The following is an 18522-nucleotide window of genomic DNA, read 5'->3' as shown; positions in this document are numbered from 1 at the left end:
CGAAGATCGCTGCAGCTGGTCAATACTATGATATTGGGTAGAAGACAGGAATTTGCGAAACCAACTCCTGCTCATTGTGTAGCGGGCTGTTGGATCTCATCTATATTGGCCTTTTCTGTGTAGTCCTCATGTTAACTACAGGTCTCGTGGTTCATTTTTGGGATTTTATCGTGTTGAGACAGGATCCCGTGATGGTCAGGCATCACCCCATCAGATAGATAGATAGTCGGGAGCCGAGCTTCCTTCCTAATACAACTCTCTCCCTCCTCTCTCTCTGAGTCCCACACTGTAGGCCTCAACATATTGCACCTGACACACTTTTCACTATACGATATCCAGACATGCTTTGCATATATTCTTGTAATCTGGTTACAAACCAGCTATATTTATACCTAGGTAGATACCGGCCTGGGACGGCCAATACAATCGACGACCAAGAGAACATTTGGGGAGAGAAGCGAACCGTATCATATACTATGGTATTAAACATCCATTGGAGCTTTCACAAGTTGCCTTAAGCACTCCATTAATTTCATCAAAGGCATATCACAGGGATCTTGCTCTTGGGTTATCACAATATCACGGATTAGGGTTGACCAGTGCTTTTTATGGACTGAGTCGCCCTCCTCTTGGTTCCAGCAAAGCTCAAGAGCGCGGTCGATATCTGCCATTGTTGTCGAGCTCCAATCAACCAACAATTGGACTTGGGTGACTAAACTGCCATCCAAATGAAACTGCCCAAACCGTATGCTTGGTAATGACAAAAGCATGGCTGCATCGGTCGGGGGTACGATGAGAAAGAGCTGGTACAAACGTGTGAAAACAGCACGATAGATGCGGACTAAGGTACAATGGGCCTCTAGCACGCCGAGCCATAGTGATATATCGCATTTGAGGCCAGGGGGAGTTGTTGTTGTTTGATCGGGGCTTGCTATCGTGGTACCATAGCCTGAGTCATGTGGGGATATTGTAGCAAACCCTTCATCTGTATTTTCACCAGCCTCCTGAAAGGTGAATACTGGGTCTTCAAACTTTCGAGGTTGGGTTTCGGGAAACGGAGAAGACGTCCGATTGGGGCTAGCCACTGTTGTCCCACATAAAGACTGGATGATTTCCAGGAGCCAAGAGGAGTGATCCAGCAGGCGATATATTGGAAGCTCAAGCGTTTCAATCGGCAAGTTATAGCTATCATGCAAAAGAGATGGGGATTGTGGGATCGTTAGCCCAGCCTCAAGAAGCTCTAAATCTTCCAGGAGTCCCATCTCTAGTTTTAACAGACTTCTGCGGAGACCTTGAGGAGAAAAAAAGGTTCTTTGGCATCTGGAAATTTGAAAGGCCTCGCCCGTACTCGCAAGACCTGAAAGATTCTCCCATCCAAAATCGGGAAGTTCCTTTGGAGTAAAGAGAGGTTCCACTCCGTTGCTGAGTGAATGAGTTTGTGAGGATGTTGAAACTGTGTTTTCAATTTTGGGCTTCTCATTTGGGAGGAAATGACTGGTAAGACTCGATGGACAGCAAGGCCCTTCTTCCTCGTGAGGATATGAATGGCTGAATGGCACGTAACCAGTAGGCTATATATTTCGTCAGTCAGGAGGCGAGATTTTTTGCTACTTCTTCTTTTCTTTTTATCCCTAACTTACATAGTTGTGAGCCTCTGTTGACCAGAAGGGATGCTGGTCACCCCATTGCTCGAGAGGTACCAACGCATTGGTCAAGTCCGAGGGCATGGTGAACCCAATGTCGCCCCGGGGTGGTATTATGTTGCCTCCAGGAAGAAGAGGGTTTACAGCTGATACTGCCCAGTATTGACGATCCTTTGTACTGTGGCTTCCTGCGGTTGGAGGGGAATAATGCAATGGCTTCTTCACTTTGGGACCGGACGATTTGTGGAGAACAGGCATTGATTCGCGGGAATGAGTGAACCTTTGGCTCTCACGCTCTCGAGACATAGAATTGCGGCCATGGTTTGACGGTAAAATGATCGGTGTGGGTTGGTTTACACTCGTGATGCATATTTCTTGCGCCTTAAGACAGCGCTCGCAAGACATGCCATTCATGATGTCGCGTTCACACCGTAGCTTTTGCCCACGACATCGATCACAAGCCGAGCGTCGAGAATGCCGATAATTGTAAGTTGGATGCATTTTTCAATTAGGAGGGGGATGATAAAAGTTGCCGCTAAGTACACCGAAACCTGCAATGTATTGTGAAGGGCTATAAGGGCACATATGTACCTTACTTTTGCCTCTGTAGAGGAACACGCGAATGGGTTTGAATACTCTTCGTTCATCTAGACAGACTTCAGACTCGAGAAAGTTAGATAGTCCTATTCAGAACTTGAGCCTTCGAACAAGGCCAGGAAAGCGCGTGGGTTGGTAACACCGCATCTGTAAACCTCTCTCTTGGAACACGATCCACCACATTCCTGAACGCGGGCTTACATGGTAATTCGTTAGATTATCGCCGCGCTGTATAATGTTCCTTTGAGGTGTGACAGGTGCTCGGGCTCTAGGAACCAGGTACACTCACAGATGTGTGTATAGACACGCGGACATGCCGATCAAAGTTCAAAATGATTTCCATCGCATCCATAACTTGAAGGCTGATCCCCAGAGCCCTGTTATGAGGTGCAGCAGAGGTTATGGAAGATGTTACACAGTTTACAACAGCCAGCAATGTATAAGGGACCGAGCCTGCGGTGATACAAAAGGGCATCCTGTCTCACATTGCCCTGCGTCTCAGAACCGACCTACTTTCCATAGCAGAACAACTCCTTGAGATAAACACGTCCCACCGTTCTCTGAACCGCTTGCAAATCTGCATCAGTAAGTGGAATGGCCAGCTTCAAAGGGTCAAGTTTAATGGTCGAACACACAGAATCCAATATTCCAAACAGAGCTCAACTGACCTGAAGTTGGACAGTTGACCAGGTATCCCCTAGAATGTATTGACGCCACTGAGTTTAACATCTACCCAAATAATATAGACCAGAGGCTAGATCAGGCCATGCACAACGAATGTGGAGACGGTTTTAATCTGGAAGATCGTTCTTCGCGTTGGGCCTGGGGTCAGGCAGACGTTCGGGGAATTACGACGATCCTGGACCCCAGTTGAAAAGAATCCTCCGACTTTAGTGCAAGCCCCCTATGTTTCCTTTTTATTCTCTGGGCTTCCTATCTATCCTCTTAACTACACCGACTCTTTGATTATCAACTGTTGAGGGTGCAAGAACGCAAGGGGTTGAAAGCCCGACTGGACCCATGGCCAGTGCGTGGTTGGATTTTAAACTTGAAAATGACGAACAAATATATTAGGCGAGATGAGTTATAATCCAAGGGAAGATACACCCATCTCCTGTACTGTTCTCTGTCGTGCCACGGAGGCCGTACGTAACCTGGTCAGATATCCGACATGTGTTTAGAATGAGCCAGGCAGCCGCCTATATCCCGGATTCGCGCCTAATATATCCGCCAAACTGGTTCCAGACGGAAACGATCAATGCTAGTGTTTCAGAACTGCGTGATGGCATTGTGTGGTTGTGGAGATCTAGCTACCAGGGGCATTCTTGACGGCTCGTTACGGCATGGGACTCCCCGAAGAATCAGACAACGATGAGCTAGTAGCGAGAGATCCACAAGCCATCAGGAGGTCTTACTCAGCTGAGGATGTTTAGTCCAATCCTTGATCATAACACGCACTCCTTGGCTGTCCTTCCGCGGATGACCATTGAACATGTCTCGTATGATTCGAACATCATCTACTGTAGTCTCATGTAGCTCCATCTCAAACTGTCGAAAGATAGTAGCGACTGCCAGGAGTATCTCTGCCCGTGCGAGACTGGTGAACCAAGGTTAGTTCAGGTTTTAAACGGATATTTTGGTGCTTGTATCTACATACGGGATGCCAATGCACTGTCTTGATCCTTTGCTGAAAGCAACCAGATACTTTTCCAGCTTTTTTCTCTGTTCTGGATCTACCCATCGTTCTGGGATGAATCTTTGAGAATCCGGAAATATATCTTCATTGTGGTGGATCAATAAGCTGGTCATTCCAACAGGTGTCTGAATTATAACATCAGCAAAAACAGTCGATCGGGTGGGGGGCCGAGCTGAAGGCCGACGAAGCAACCATACCCCGGGGGGAATGACCCAGTCTTTGTATGTCATGACTTGGTCGGGAGAGCTCCGTTGAAGCCTCGTTGCAACCGCGTTGGTGATTCTTCAGGAGTTAGTAATGGTGTGGCGCCAGGATGGATCGAGAGAGCGCGGCGGTGCATACCTTAAACCCTCCAGCATAACCGATGTCTGTTCCATTGTTAGATATAGATCTTGCTATACCTCTTATATTGTATATTAGTATATTACGCGCGGATAGACTCACAAGATATGGCATTGATTCGTATTCCACCAAAGAGGCCGTTCCGTTGGGATCTAACCGGTCCAGCTCTTCCCGGAGCCTTTGGAGCTTATCTGGGTTGTTGAGGAGATGGAAGGTGAGTGTCGTCAAGTTTTTTGCAGTTGTTTCTCCTCCAGCCGAGATGACAGTAAAAACCTCTTGGCTCAGGCGGCTAGGCGACTTCTCCTCTGGGGGAAGCTTGCTCTCCAGCAGCGCATGAAACAGAGTCCCTTTTGGCACGCTCATTTTATCATCTGCCAAATTTTCACCGGCCTGTTGACTTTCGATAATCAAATTTGCAAGTCGCAAACTCTCCATTTTTTGATCGATGACTGGGACAATATCAGGGTTAATACGCAAAACCAGCCACCGTGGAAGGAGCTCGAACACAGCCAACACCCAGCGGAACTGTTTGAATTGAACTCCGACTTGTACAATGGCCTCTATCGTTTTCGACCATTGTGGCGAAAAGTCGGGGTCATCCAAATAGTGGAATGACTCCCCCATAGAATATTCCACAACCACATCTGTCGTGTAGGCATTGAATGCATGATAAACATGCAGTGGTGTATGTCGGTCCCTCCACTTTCCTATTCCTTTACACAGCTTGTCAACCATTCCACGGAGCATAGGCTCCAGGTCCCGAATCCGTTGTTGAGAAAAGAATGGGTTCATGGGTTGTCGGCGAATGCGATGGCGGTGGTGATCGACCGAGCCGAAGGCAGAGGCCGGGGCCCCAAACATGCCAGTCAAATGTAAGGATTTGTTTCGCGGTTTGTCTCGAGAGTATAATGTCTCATAGTACACTGGGTCGTCAATGTGCAGTTCATGTGGACTGATTCTCACGATTGGGCCGTATTTTCGATGCATCTCAGCGATCTGGAAGATATATTGGCCTTCGAGGAACGAATCGTAATAGAATTCGTACCACATCGTCAGGGCTGCCAGTTTCGGTCCCGGGAAATGCGCGAGTGGCGAGAACCATAGCCGATAAATCGCCAACCACAATCCATAGGTCACCCAAAGGACGCCAATGGCCACGATGGGGTGTGCAAAAAGCATATTCCAGCACGCGGTCTTCACACTGAGAAAAAAGAAAGGGCTATGTGCTTGGACAAGAATACACAAAAATGCTCAACTTCCTGGCCAGTGCTTCTCCTTATTCTTCAGGATTGTTGCCCCACGCCGGTCGACAATATCATTATGCCACATTGGTCTGGATCCGTCCTCAACGGTTATTGGAATCCATGTTGTCGGTATTTCGTATGTCGTGGTTCTATGGAAGGGGAAAGACGCCGTGATAACCCCTGGGGCCTCGTGCATTAGCGATGTCTTCTATAACCTATCGCGGCACATCCGTAGCAACAGATGGCATATAATACGGACGCTAATTTGGCTGTGGGTCTAACACATATATCCGTAGTTGATGATTGACCGGTTTCATTTCATAGACGCGGCACGGATTTATGAGCCCCGGGGGGCTATTCACGGGCACGGGGATTTGGTGGAACGTCCAAGACTCCATATCATTCCCGGGAGGTAAAGATCGTGCAGGCTGAATATCAAGTGACAAGGGTAGAGATAGGCACAAGTAATCCATAGGGTACAGAGTACGGAGTATTCCGTAGTAACCAATTGCTTTTGCTCGGTACACTCCCCTTTTCTTTCTCCAAAACTGAGATGTTGGAAGTGCGAACGTTCCCGTTCTGGAATGGCGGGAAGTGTCAGAATGCCCACACAACGCCATTGTTCCAGGACGCAGGATCCCTCGACCCACAGGTACACCCCCTATTGAACGTACGGAGTGGACTCCGTACATATCAAGGTCGACCGCACTGACCTATCGTGATCTCGTATTCAATGCCGATACCTGCATTCTAAGTTCTGCAGCTCTGTACTCCGGACTAAGGCCGTCAAACTGCGTGACAAAACGCTCTTGATAATAGAGACTATTCTGTTCTTTCAGTTCCCGGAAATATAACCTCAACTGCCGTTTCGCCGAACGAAATGCCGTTGTGATCTGTATGTGAGACCAATGATAGGGAGTGCAGGGTGTATATTAAGTTGCTCTGGAGGAGTAAGTGGACATGCGCGGCTTCATGTCAGAGAACTGGAATATGCTAAAGACCAGTGTTAGAATACGTGCCACGTCAAGAACACGTCCAAAGTACGAGGGAATTCTGTCTTCGTACTTTGTGTGGATCCACCTCTCCCGTCTCGTACTTTGTCTATGTCGCTCAGCGCACGATGAGTGGAAATTCAAAACGGTGATCCTCATCTAGTGTGTCTGTTGTAGCCATACCCCACGAGAATTGAGAGCTCATTCTTCTACGGAGTAAAGGGAGACCGAAAAGAAAAATCCCCCATCCCCGTTCCAGTTCGGTGTGTTCATGTTCACTCCCGAGGTTCTTCTTACCGAGGTAGGTACTCCGTACTCCGTACATAAAAACCTATCTCTGCTTTCCAATGACCTTCCCCATTCAGATGTCGCATGATGCACAGCTCTTGCTCATTTGAGCCTATGCTGTGAATAATTTCTTGTCACCAAGTCAGACACCGGGGGGTTTGCAGCCGAGAAGCGTAGTCCCGAGGTCCCAATGCGGGGAAAGACCGGGCGTGGGGATACAAATGGGGATGTGAACAGCTTACGAGTCTTACGACAACGTCAAAATGAATTTCGAATTACCGGCAGATCTGAAAGCTCATCTAGAATCCATAGATTCTTTTGTTCACTCGGTAATTCTGCCGTTGCAGCGCGCGAATGACAATAACCGCTTCTTCGATCACCGTCGTGAGTATGCACGGACAGACTGGGAAAATAATGGGAACCCACGGAAGGAATGGGAAGCCTTATTGAGTCCGTTGAGCAAATCCCACTGAAGATTGAAGCTGATGGATGGGCAGCTCAGGCGCGCACTTTGGCTGATGCTTCTGGTTTCTACCGATTTGCCCTCCCTCGGGTTTACGGGGGACAGTCACACCCAGATGTGAACTTGTGGATGGCGTCCATTCGATATCACTTGAGCTCACACGCTGTCTACGGCGGGGCACTAGGACTCGCCAACGATTTACAAAATGAGCACAGTATCGTGGGAAATTTCCCGGATGTGTCGATGCTTCACCATTTTGGTAATCAGGAGCAACGAGATACTCTGATTCCTGCGCGTCTGCGGGGGAATTCCGAACAACGTTTGGCCTGACGGAGCCCGACCACGGGAGCGATGCAACTTATATGTCCACTACAGCTCATCAAACGGATGGAGGATTTGAGATCACAGGGGCCAAGAAGTGGCAGACAGGGGCGCACCATTGTACACACTTCCTCATCTTCGCACGGACCTCTAGCCAAGCAGGGTCAGCAAAGGGTATCACTGCGTTCTTAGTACCTCGTGAGACCTCAGGCGTACGCATTGCTAGCTATGAGTGGACGCTGAATATGCCCACCGATCACGCGACGGTGGAACTGGATAAGGTATGGGTGCCTCGATCGGCGGTCTTGGGGTCGGTCGACCAGGGTTTAGCCATCGTGCAGACATTTGTGCATGAAAACAGAATTCGTCAAGCAGCCAGCTCCTGTGGGGCCGCACGATACTGCCTCGATCGAAGCATCGAGCGGGCCCGCGCACGGAAGATATGGGGCGAAGGCAAGATGCTGGCTGATAACCAAGCTATCCAGTTTCCGGTTGTGGAATTGATGACACAAGTGGAGATGCTGCGATTGTTTATCTTCAAGACAAGCTGGGAGATGGACCGGATTGTGGCGGAGTGCCAGTCGTCTGACCCCCAGCGCCCGCCGTGGATTGAGATTGAACGCCGTCTCTCCGACCAGGTGGCCATGTGTAATTTCTGGGCGAATCGACTATGTTGTGAAGCTGCCGATCGAGCGATTCAGGTATGTTGGCCTGCCTTAGCTAATTTTTTGTCAGACATGGCTGACCCAGCAGATTCACGGAGGTGACGGATACTCTCGCCACTACCCTTTTGAACACATATATCGCCATTTTCGTCGTTACCGGATCACAGAAGGTGCAGAAGAGATTCAAATGCGCAAGATTGGAGCGTACATCTTTGGATTTGCAGGCCCAAAGAAGAAGATCATGGAGGGTGCTGAGCGTGCGAAGGCCAAAATTTGACCTCACCCCTGAGTTAACCACATTGTGGGGCTGTAGGCCAGGTCATGTTGACACAAGAGTCTGCATCGAAATGGCAATGGGCAGGTAGTTTGGAGTGGTGCCTAAGGAACTACCTAGGTAGGTACCTAGGTAGGTAGTACCGCAGAGTATGAAACATGCTCGTTGTAGAAGAAGCCATGCATTGGTTCGCGTACTCCGCACGGACTACTTACATAGGTAGGTACATCCACGCGACTCCCAAATGAGAAGTATTGCAGCCTGGGCTTTCAGGCGAAATATTAGGTTCAATGCCTTGTTGCCTTAGTGCCTGCATGCCTGCGTGCCTGGCTAGCGAGGCCACCAACTCTTAGCTTCAAACTAGCGCCCAGTAGGATTTTCACCAACGCTTTTTGGGAAAAGGTTATTGATATTAAGCTCGGTACCTTGCAAGGCACTGAAGGAGTTTGCTTCCCGACTATGGAGAAGGCTTCACATATGTTGCAAGTGTTTAATGTACATTACACCCAATCGATCACCCTGATATACATAGATGTACATGGACATCTAGGTGCGTAAATATACATCCACGTACACCTCAGAATGCCCTGTAAGAACCTTGTACGTATATGCCCCAACAGGCTCTCTAATAACCTGTCATACTCCATGCTCTAAAACAAATTCCACCTTGCGGATGGCTCGGGGCTAGTTACCTAAAATTCTACAATTTCGACTCCACGCCTTTCTTGGGACCCCGCCGAGCCCGTTCAAGCGAAAGTGGCAGCGCTCTGAGAAAAAAAAAAAAAAAGGAAACAAAACCAAACACAACACAACCTTGACAGAAACAAAATCTCCCCCGCAGAAGGCTGTGATAGGCTCATCTTTATCATTTCTGCTGTGTCTTGGATACCCTGCAGCTCACCATGCCTGACAAGGCCTCTCATGACGCTGGCTCAGCGCCACACGGCGACACCAAAACACCAATTGTCTCTGCAGACTCGAAGAATGTCTTTCAAGATACCAAGAAGCCCGATGCCGAGCAAAATTATCCCGATGACTCAAACCCGAAGGAACTGAAGCGGGCGTTGAAAAGCAGACATTTGCAGATGATTGCAATCGGTATGTCTACATCCTGGGCTTCTCAATCAAGCTTGATATCGGTACATACTTACCTCGTTTGCTCTTAGGTGGAACTATCGGCACAGGTACTTTTCGTTGTTCTCCTGCCTCCAGATGAATCCTCAATTCTAACCCACATAGGTCTGTTCATCTCCAGCGGCACCGCCATCGCAACCTCCGGTCCAGCAGGCGCCTTGATCGCCTATATCTTTGTCGGTTCAATTGTCTACTCCGTCATGGGCTCCCTGGGTGAGGTCGCAACTTATATTCCGATCACTGGCGCCTTCACATCGTATGCCGCCCGGCTGATCGACCCGAGTCTCGGCTTTTCCATGGGCTGGATCTATTGGTTCAATTGGGCCTCCACGTTTGCTGTCGAACTGACTGCCACCGGTACCATCATTCAGTATTGGGATCCTAGTCTGAACATTGCCATTTTTATCGGAGTCTTCTGGGTGTTAATCACGGCTATGAACTTCTTGCCCGTCAATTGTTACGGCGAGGTCGAGTTCTGGTTTTCAACGATCAAAGTGGCCACTGTGATTGGGTTCATCATCTTCGCTATTTGCATCGATGCTGGGGTTGGTGAGAAGGGCTATCTAGGCTTTCGCTACTGGCATACGCCTGGGGCCTTTGCCACGTATAGCCCCCAATTGCCGGAATCTATTGGAAAATTCGTTGGATTCTGGGCTGTTCTTATTCAAGCCGGATTTTCCTACCAAGGTACGGAGCTTGTTGGTGTGGCAGCGGGAGAAACCGAGAATCCACAGAAGACAGTTCCGTCTGCTATCCGCAAGACCTTTGTTCGGATCCTTCTATTTTTCGTGTTAACCATTTTCTTCATTGGGCTTGTGGTTCCCTATGATAATAGTCGTCTTGCAACTGCGGAAACGAATGCATCGTCTTCGCCTATGGTGATCGCGGCTGATCTAGCAGGAGTGAAGGTGCTTCCAAGCTTGATCAATGCTGTCCTCTTGTCCGTGGTCTTATCAGCCGCAAACTCCAATGTCTATAGTGGCAGTCGAATCTTGACCGGATTGGCAAATGAAGGGTTCGCTCCGGCGTGCTTCGGCTGGGTGACCAAGCACGGCGTTCCCTATATCAGTGTGATTTTCACCGCTCTGTTTGGTCTATTGGGTTTCATGAATGTTTCCAATGACGCTGGCCAAGTCTTCACTTGGCTCGTGAACCTTTCTAGCGTTGCGGGTTTCGTGACCTGGGCCTCAATCAATGCATGTCATATTGCCTTTATGCGTGCGTTGGCATCCCGTGGGGTTTCTCGCGATACCCTTCCATACAAGGCTATCTTGCAACCATATCTGGCTTGGTACGGTTTGTTCTTCAACATCCTCATTGCCCTCACTCAGGGCTTCACTTCGTTCATACCGCACTTCCGAGTCTCAGACTTCTTCGTCGCCTACATTTGTCCTATCCTTTTCGTGGTCCTCTATCTTGGACACAAGGTGATTTACCGGACGTCATTTGTGAGTTCAGCCAATGCTGATATTGATACTGGCCGCCTGCATTATGAAAAGGAGAATGTCACTCCCAGGCCATGGTATTCAAAGGTCTGGGGCTGGGTCTCAAAGTGAGAGCGCATACCTGTATATTTTCCATCATTTGTCTTCAATTTGATATGTCATTAGCGCAAGGCATAGGGTTCTGAGATTGCTTGCGAGACATCGATGTAAGCTTTGTTTTGGTGGGACATCAACCAACAGTTCCCCCAAGTAATATATGTATAATAGGTTTAGCTCTTCTCGGCAGTCATTTAAGGGGGCACTTCGCCCCAGTTTCTATCGAGCAGTCCTCAGAGGCACCAGAATGGCCTCATGTGGCATACCTCGGCAGTACGTCGACATATCCTGTAATCCGCTATATCCACTTGAACTGCCGTGCGATCACACAGAAGCCACCCATCAATGCGGTTGCACCGGTGCAAACAACAAGTGTGCCATAGCCACTTCCATAGGCACCCAGGGCATGTCCTTTCCAATTATCTGCTTTGAGCAAAGCCTCACTTAGGGGGCCGCTTGCAACATTGCCAATTCCACGACCTGTTTCCATGAATGGAAAAATTACTGTCGCATCGGCAGACGGATTGGCCTTTTGCACCTCATTAGACACACCCGCCCATGTGGAAGAGAACCCGCCTGCCAGAAGACCGTATGCAATACAAAAGACATAAAGAGGGGGGATAGTGACGGCGAAGCCCCAAGCAAAGAAAACCGCCAGAACAGTACCCACGGTTGACATCAAGATGCAGGTAGTGATGTGATATCGGTCGGAGAGAAATCCCATGGCAACAGAACCAAACACTGAGAACAAGTTGACAAGAGTCACTGTGAGAGACGCCATGAAATCGGTTGCACCTATACTGCGCGCGTATGTTGGGAGGTAAATAGTCGGTAAGAAAAATCCAACGGCTTCTAGAGTGTTCCCGAGCTGATAGATAATGAAGACTTTGTTGTACAAAAAGCGAAAATTGAGCCGGTGATATGCGACCTCGGTCTGAGGCAGCCTTGGTCGATGGAAATAGAGGAAAGGCACGGAAAGAATGAACAGTGTCACCGATGATACCTGGAGAGTGGTCTTGATTCCGTACTGGTCCAGGAGCCACTGGATGGCGAGGGGGAAGATGATCCCAGACAAACCGGATCCGCCCTAGCAATATAGATGAGCTTCAGATATCTCGAGTAAACCGGGATGGCGAACGTGTTATCTAACTCACCCAAACGATACCAAAGGCAAGGCCTTTTCGTTTATCAAACCATTCAGACATGAATAGAATGGTCGGAGTGTATGCTAAACAGCCACCAATTCCAAAACCAACTCCTTGGGACAGAATCAGATGCGAGACATTGGTGGAGAAGGAACTGAGTGCCAAAGACAAACACATGATCACAACTCCAATTGTTGACACCCATCGTGCAATTTTAGGCACTAAAATCATTACAATGATTGCCAACGGGGCAATCAGATATGCTAGGCCCTAGGCATTTCGTTAGCGAAGAGCACTCGGACTTGCCATATGTTGAAGACTCACCATAGCACAAGTGCCAATGACAGCAATGTTGCCTGATCCCTTGAAGGGTTCATGTGCACTATAATAGTCTTGAAATATACCGAAGGCGAATGCATAACCTACACGGTAGTCAGTCTCGACCCGCAATTGAAAGAAAACGAACAGCGGATAATCAAGGATCATGTACCCCAAACTAGAGCTTCAAGTACTGCAGAAGCCATCAGAAACAGCCATGCCTGGGTACCACCATCGATTGGGGGCAGTTCCTTATCATCCACGATGATTTTGCTATCAGACTGTTGGTCGCAAGGAAGGAATGACGTGCTCCTGCTCGTCAAACTAGGTGGATATTCCTTGAGCTTCATGGTGTAGAATTTCACGACTCTGTGTTGATGTGGTAGTCGGAAATTTGGAAGTACAAAGTGTTCTGGACGTGAAAAAACACGGAAACACGTCCTTCCAAAAGGGTTTATATTCGGTACAATTATTTAAAATGAGCACCGGGATCGTCAGAGGAAAGAACAATAAGCTAATGGAAGCTAGCTGCATGACGAAATAGATCTCCTTGACTATAATTCTTCCAATCAGCGTGCTGGGAAGTTAATGCAAAGCACGTACCTGGAATCCAGGTCGGCTTAACCTGAGCAATGTGATTGAATTCCTAGATATACTAATTCAGTCAGTCTGATAGGTCACGCGCCTGACTATATCGCACCAGAACTATGCCTTGGTCGTGAGTCGGCATCGAAAATCCCCTCGATGGATTACCTTTCATTGTTCAACTCGTCGGAATACTGGCAACGGCAGATCGCACTTTGCCGGAACTTCAGCGTGTGTCCATCGGATGCGGGATCTGCTTCAGCAATCCTAGAGAAATGTCAAGAGCCTCGTCAAGGCTTGGCCCACTGGGTGGGTGCATCGACTGCCCCGCTGAGTGGCTCGAACGGGCAATGGAATGTTGATCGGAACCACCACATAACATAGCTAGTGGTGGGTTCGGAGAGTTCCATATTGATAACAGATATCAAGCCCGCTGTCATTGGCAGGATAAAGTACCGAAGAATAATAGCCTTTTCTTTGGTAGACCAGACGTGATGGCTAGATAGGGCCCATCAACACTTTCCGACGATCTTACCTCTGAACCGCTTCATCTAGAATGGAGGCACGGATGCCATTTAGACCTCCGTCCAACCCATCAATTGTATTCTAGGCTGCAAGTGAAAAGAAAGAGTTTGACCTATCGGGGATTGAACGAGCCATAGCAAGTAGAACATGCTGTAACCGCTAAAAGGTTGAGCGACATTCCAGCCAACGAAGCTCACGTAAGGCTAATTGTCGAGCCAGAGGGAATGATCTCCTGGTGCTATTGAAGATTCCATTTCGATCATAGTCAATGATAGCTCTGTTTATCAATTCTTCATAACCTGGATTTTCGTTCACTGTAGTCCTGATGTCATTAGTCTCCATTGGTTGTTTCGGCAAAAAAGCCCCAAGTCAACGCGCGTTCAGACATACCAACGAGAACTTGAATTATTCTGTTCATCAAGCTTGTCCCATGTCTTCCTCTCTTGGAATCCCCAGATAAGTTGACATGAGGGTCTCCACCGGCGGAAGGAGTATGAAACTCGGAGGTTTCCGACATAGACCAGGAACCAATGCTAGCTACCACGGGGATATGCCCGGCGACCCGGCCACTGGCCCACCTCACTCCACCAGGATTCCACGGCTGGAGTATATCAAATCTCAGCCTAGGCGTGTTGGTGTCCTCTTGTTTGTCAGCACGCTTGCTCTTGATCACGAAATCATCGGTGCCCTTACTGCTCAGTATTGAGGGCCAAAGCACCGTCGAACTCTTCACAGTGGCATTCATGCAGCACGTGATCAGAAAAGGACTCAATGTAATAAGTACATCAGAATCGTTGTAGATATCGTAGCGAGAACCCAAGGGCAGAAGATCGGGCACTCTGTCTGTCAGCACTACTTGAACAAACCTAGGTAGGACACTGTACTCTTTGGTGTGATCCAGCGCCAGCCCTGGATATGACAGGTTTTGACAGGTTCTAGGCTATCCTTTTACTTCATAACTATGAAGGCTTTCTACCACTGCTGTCTTGATTCTGTTCCCTTTCTCCGTCGCTGTTGAATTTTGCCGCTGGATACGTCTTGTATATTTAGCGGGAGGCGGGTGGTAGCGAGCTTAGTGCGGTAGGCGAGTCGCTTCTGGTTGATCTATATATCCTTGCTGTGTACCTTTTGGTTAGCACGGGACAGAGTCTGATGATCATCAATAAATTCAAAGGCGTCGACATAAGATATAGTCAAGTCGAGTGTCGATTCGCACACCAACAGTAAGCACTCTCTATACATGAGACCTCGGGAAGGGAGAAAAGATAGGCGACCAAAGCACCGAAGAAATAGGGACTTGGAGATTGTTGAGTAGCAAGGAAAATTTACAAAACAGGACTGTATCAGAAGGAGAGACAAATATGAACATCTTCTTTGGTATCATCCTGTATCCTATGTTCTTAGTATTCACTTATAACTTTCAGTAGGGCAGTTCAATTGATTGAGTGGGTCTGAGGCATACTGACTGCGAGTTTTGAAAGACAATAGATCAAACTCAGAAATTTGCCGCATCTGGCAATTTCTCGGGAGTATCGCTTCGAAAGCTGTTTGTGATCAAGTTCCCAAAGGAGGGCGACCAATCCACACGCGGAGAAAGAGTATCTAATTCCCAAAGCTCGGAGACAAATTTGAGGATGGAAGTGTGCGTAAACTCGTTCCCCTCGCTTGATTGATGTTGGACTAAGCCCTTGGCGACCCAGGGGGAGATTAGAACTGTCGGAACTCGAACCCCTAAGCGATCAAACCGGAAAGTGTATTGCTGGCCATCCCGGGCGTCTTCCGTGTAGATCAGACTGTCGCCCGCGGGAACTTCAGTTGGGGGTGGAACGTGGTCTGCGAAACCACCATGTTCGTCCCAGATCAGAATGAAGAGGGTCTCGTTCCACTGCGGGGAGTTCCGCACAGCCTCATAGATGCTCTTGACGAAGTTCTCGCCCATGTTGATTGGAGATGGGGGATGCATTGACATGTAAGAGCAGCACTCGGGATTGATCCACGTGAATTGTGGGAGGTTTCCAGCGTGAGCATCAGTATAAAATTGGGAAATCGGAAGGATTTTGTCTTTGCCATTCTTCGCAGTCCAATCATAGAACATGGCGTCGGGCAAAAATGGAGGATCGGACTTGGTTGAGTTTTCATAGTTCCTCCATGTAATACCCTTGTCCGATAACTGCTCGAAGATGGACTTTTGTGGCAGCGCAGAGTTGAGGAAGTCGGCATCGTTGGCGCCATGGCCGTGTGAAGTGCCCGAGGTTAAGTAGGCGCGGTTGGGGTTTGTAGGACCGGGAACGGCAGCAAACCAGCGGTCAAACAAGACAAAGTTCTGGGCGATGGTTTTGAAGACAGGAATATTTTCTGGGGCAAAGTAGTTGATCGCCTCAGATGCCCGGTCGAGGTCGTCCTTTGGGTAGGAGCCACGCTGCTCACTGATGAACCCATCCATAGAAGACTTAGATCCTACTACCGGGTGATAGGTGCCAAATATCTGCATGTTACCTCCTGCAATGCTGTGATTTGGGTCGTCCGATGCGATGTTCTTTGCGATCGGGTTGGCGCAGACCTGTCCCGAGTTAGGCAGAGAAATATTGGCGGGATTGCAAAACTGAGGATTCTGCGGGCCATCGATGCTGGAGTCATAGTCAAGACCACCCGCAAAATGGTCAAAGGACAGGTTTTCCTGTACCAAAACCACAATGTTTTTGATGTTGCTCATCCCCGATGAAGCGGGTAGCGCTGTGGCGCCCAGACTTAGGGCAAGGAGAACTAAAGAACGCGCCATTGGAAAAGATGAAAAATTGCCGGGTCATTGGCATTGGTCTTATAAGTCTTTCTGTATCTTTTTTACTTTGTGACATGCTTCCCCCGTCTCAGAACCTCCTTCGATCGCATGTGTCGACACCAATCTGGCTGCACTGTCGATCAACAGCTCTGGAGGCCGAGTCGCCTGCGTCGGCGCATGGGCCACGAGGTCCTTGTCATTGGCCCAACTCCTCCCTTGTCTCCGACCACTTTTGTCCCAAAAGACCAACGGATGTTCCCATTTTTATGACATTGGAGGGAGTTCACTTAGGCACACCATATCACAAATAACGTGATGGGTTCCAATCCTCCGATTCGACCGAGAATCCAGGTACATCCACCAAGTTGGATATGTCGGTACATGTCCCTGGGTTGTTTTAGAGTATTGCAATCAACTTTGAATCCAGGCTGTTCTCGCATGATTCATAATGACATCAAGTACACTGGGTTTTGCTTTATGTCTCTTCTGCGTGGATCAAATGGAATCCGACTCGAACGTGCTTGGCTCGTCACCGCACATTCCCCTCGCGGCAATACGCTTTCAGATGATCACCGTGATCACCAATCTTTGGCTTGGAGCGTGTCATGGACATCGCTCTTGTGATTATTTGATGAGCTAGTACTCATCATAGGTCATCGGGGTACAAGCCCAGGGGCGACAAATACTCGGACTACTCATGAAAATCAATTGTTTAGGTCGGAGTGTTGGTCCCAACTTCATTGAAGTTGAGGAATAGAATCTGCTGGCACTTCCTATCAAGACCAAACCGTCGCAGTTCATTTGGATCTGACTAAGTCATCTCGTCAATCTCATCGCGTGGAAGGCCGAAGTCAAGCTCGGGTCTTCTGGAAAAGTAAATAGCATAGTGGCGGGTGGCAGTGGGCTTATCAGGAAAGCCGGATAGAATATGCCTTTGCCAATTGGCAAGAAGCTCGTATGCGAGCTCGGAATTTGGCACCCAGTTTGGGATGTTGGATGGTAAACTTTCTCACCAGCTTGTCTCAATCCTGAACCCACTGCGCTCCACGCTCAGGGATCCGCTGGAAAAAGGTGTGCCCGATTTGCCAATGACCAAGTGCTCATTGAGGTCGAAGCCATAAGCAATCTTCATTTCAGCAATACTTTCGACGCCGGAAGCAGCACCATGCACTACGGCAGTTCCAGCCACGTTGCTATACGGACCGATGATCGTGTTGACAGTAATAAAAGTGGGATTTTGCTTCGATGCACACACAGCCTTGCTCCGATGCACGAACAAAGGCTTCCATGTTGAAGGATCCATCTGCGGCTTCAATCACATCCCAGCCACAGGATCGCATCTTTGCGCTCACATCTTCGGTATTGGTAATGTCGACTGATCCATCGCACTTAATTTGGTTGTTGTAGTAGATACCAGTGAGATCGCCTCGAAACCAACACCCTCTTGCAAGCAAGCATCACCAAGTATACACCAAGTATGATTGTCAACCACGTCAAAGCCTGGACGATTGTAGGTGGCGGCAAGATTCTTCGTCGCCATAGCCAGGCCCGCAGCATTTGTAATACCCCGACCTAATGGTCCTGTGGTCACTCCAATCCCTTCATGTTCAATCTCACGGTTACCGGGGCATAATGCATCAGTACAACTTGAGTGATGCGACTTGAGCTGCTCAAAGCTCATGGCTTTGTAGCCGGTAAGGTGCAGGAAACTGTATTGGAAGAGGCAAGTATGGCCTACGGATTTCATCCAAGTCCCACACTCTCCCTGATAGAAGTAAAACTAAGTGAAAGATTGACCATTTGACAGAACAAAGTGATCTCGATTGAAGAATTCCGGAGTGTGGGGTGCGTAACGCATCGGTACTTCCATAACGAAACTCCGATCGCAGCCATTCCAAGGGCACCAGTAACATACTGGTGAGCTCGGGAATATATGTGGCTGACTCTGCTAGATCAATTTCCGGTTCATT

At 48.6% G+C, this 18522-nt stretch overlaps 6 protein-coding genes across 6 annotated transcripts; 2 read left to right on the top strand and 4 right to left on the bottom strand.

The window, feature by feature from the left end:
* Positions 1 to 482: 482 nt before the first annotated feature.
* On the bottom strand, positions 483 to 1901 carry N7457_003772 (uncharacterized protein; the record flags this gene model as incomplete). Its single annotated transcript, XM_057174817.1, has 2 exons — positions 483 to 1571; positions 1641 to 1901. 2 exons carry the CDS (start codon positions 1899 to 1901, stop codon positions 483 to 485), a joined length of 1350 nt encoding a protein of 449 aa, XP_057034968.1.
* A 1740-nt stretch (positions 1902 to 3641) lies between these two features.
* N7457_003771 (cytochrome P450) lies at positions 3642 to 5457 on the bottom strand (the record flags this gene model as incomplete). The annotated part of the gene is made up of 5 exons (XM_057174816.1): positions 3642 to 3837; positions 3898 to 4061; positions 4134 to 4218; positions 4279 to 4304; positions 4381 to 5457. The coding sequence occupies 5 exons, from the start codon at positions 5455 to 5457 to the stop codon at positions 3642 to 3644; spliced, it is 1548 nt and encodes a 515-aa protein (XP_057034967.1).
* A 1608-nt stretch (positions 5458 to 7065) lies between these two features.
* Positions 7066 to 8528, top strand: N7457_003770 (acyl-CoA dehydrogenase family protein; the record flags this gene model as incomplete). The annotated part of the gene is made up of 4 exons (XM_057174815.1): positions 7066 to 7252; positions 7300 to 7479; positions 7533 to 8287; positions 8340 to 8528. 4 exons carry the CDS (start codon positions 7066 to 7068, stop codon positions 8526 to 8528), a joined length of 1311 nt encoding a protein of 436 aa, XP_057034966.1.
* Positions 8529 to 9427: 899 nt separating this feature from the next.
* N7457_003769 (Amino acid/polyamine transporter I) lies at positions 9428 to 11215 on the top strand (the record flags this gene model as incomplete). Its single annotated transcript, XM_057174814.1, has 3 exons — positions 9428 to 9623; positions 9692 to 9709; positions 9765 to 11215. 3 exons carry the CDS (start codon positions 9428 to 9430, stop codon positions 11213 to 11215), a joined length of 1665 nt encoding a protein of 554 aa, XP_057034965.1.
* A 283-nt stretch (positions 11216 to 11498) lies between these two features.
* Positions 11499 to 13013, bottom strand: N7457_003768 (uncharacterized protein; the record flags this gene model as incomplete). The annotated part of the gene is made up of 4 exons (XM_057174813.1): positions 11499 to 12287; positions 12355 to 12615; positions 12670 to 12767; positions 12836 to 13013. The coding sequence occupies 4 exons, from the start codon at positions 13011 to 13013 to the stop codon at positions 11499 to 11501; spliced, it is 1326 nt and encodes a 441-aa protein (XP_057034964.1).
* Positions 13014 to 15268: 2255 nt separating this feature from the next.
* Positions 15269 to 16552, bottom strand: N7457_003767 (putative phosphatidylglycerol specific phospholipase; the record flags this gene model as incomplete). The annotated part of the gene is made up of 1 exon (XM_057174812.1): positions 15269 to 16552. The coding sequence occupies one exon, from the start codon at positions 16550 to 16552 to the stop codon at positions 15269 to 15271; it is 1284 nt and encodes a 427-aa protein (XP_057034963.1).
* Between the last annotated feature and the right edge of the window lie 1970 nt (positions 16553 to 18522).

The sequence above is a fragment of the Penicillium paradoxum genome, assembly GCF_028828445.1.
Source record: "Penicillium paradoxum strain IBT 22861 chromosome Unknown utg000003l_segment0_segment0, whole genome shotgun sequence".
In the NCBI taxonomy this organism is placed as follows: domain Eukaryota; kingdom Fungi; phylum Ascomycota; class Eurotiomycetes; order Eurotiales; family Aspergillaceae; genus Penicillium; species Penicillium paradoxum.
The sequence above is the reverse complement of the archived record's forward strand: the minus strand, read 5'-3'. Positions and strand labels throughout refer to the sequence as shown.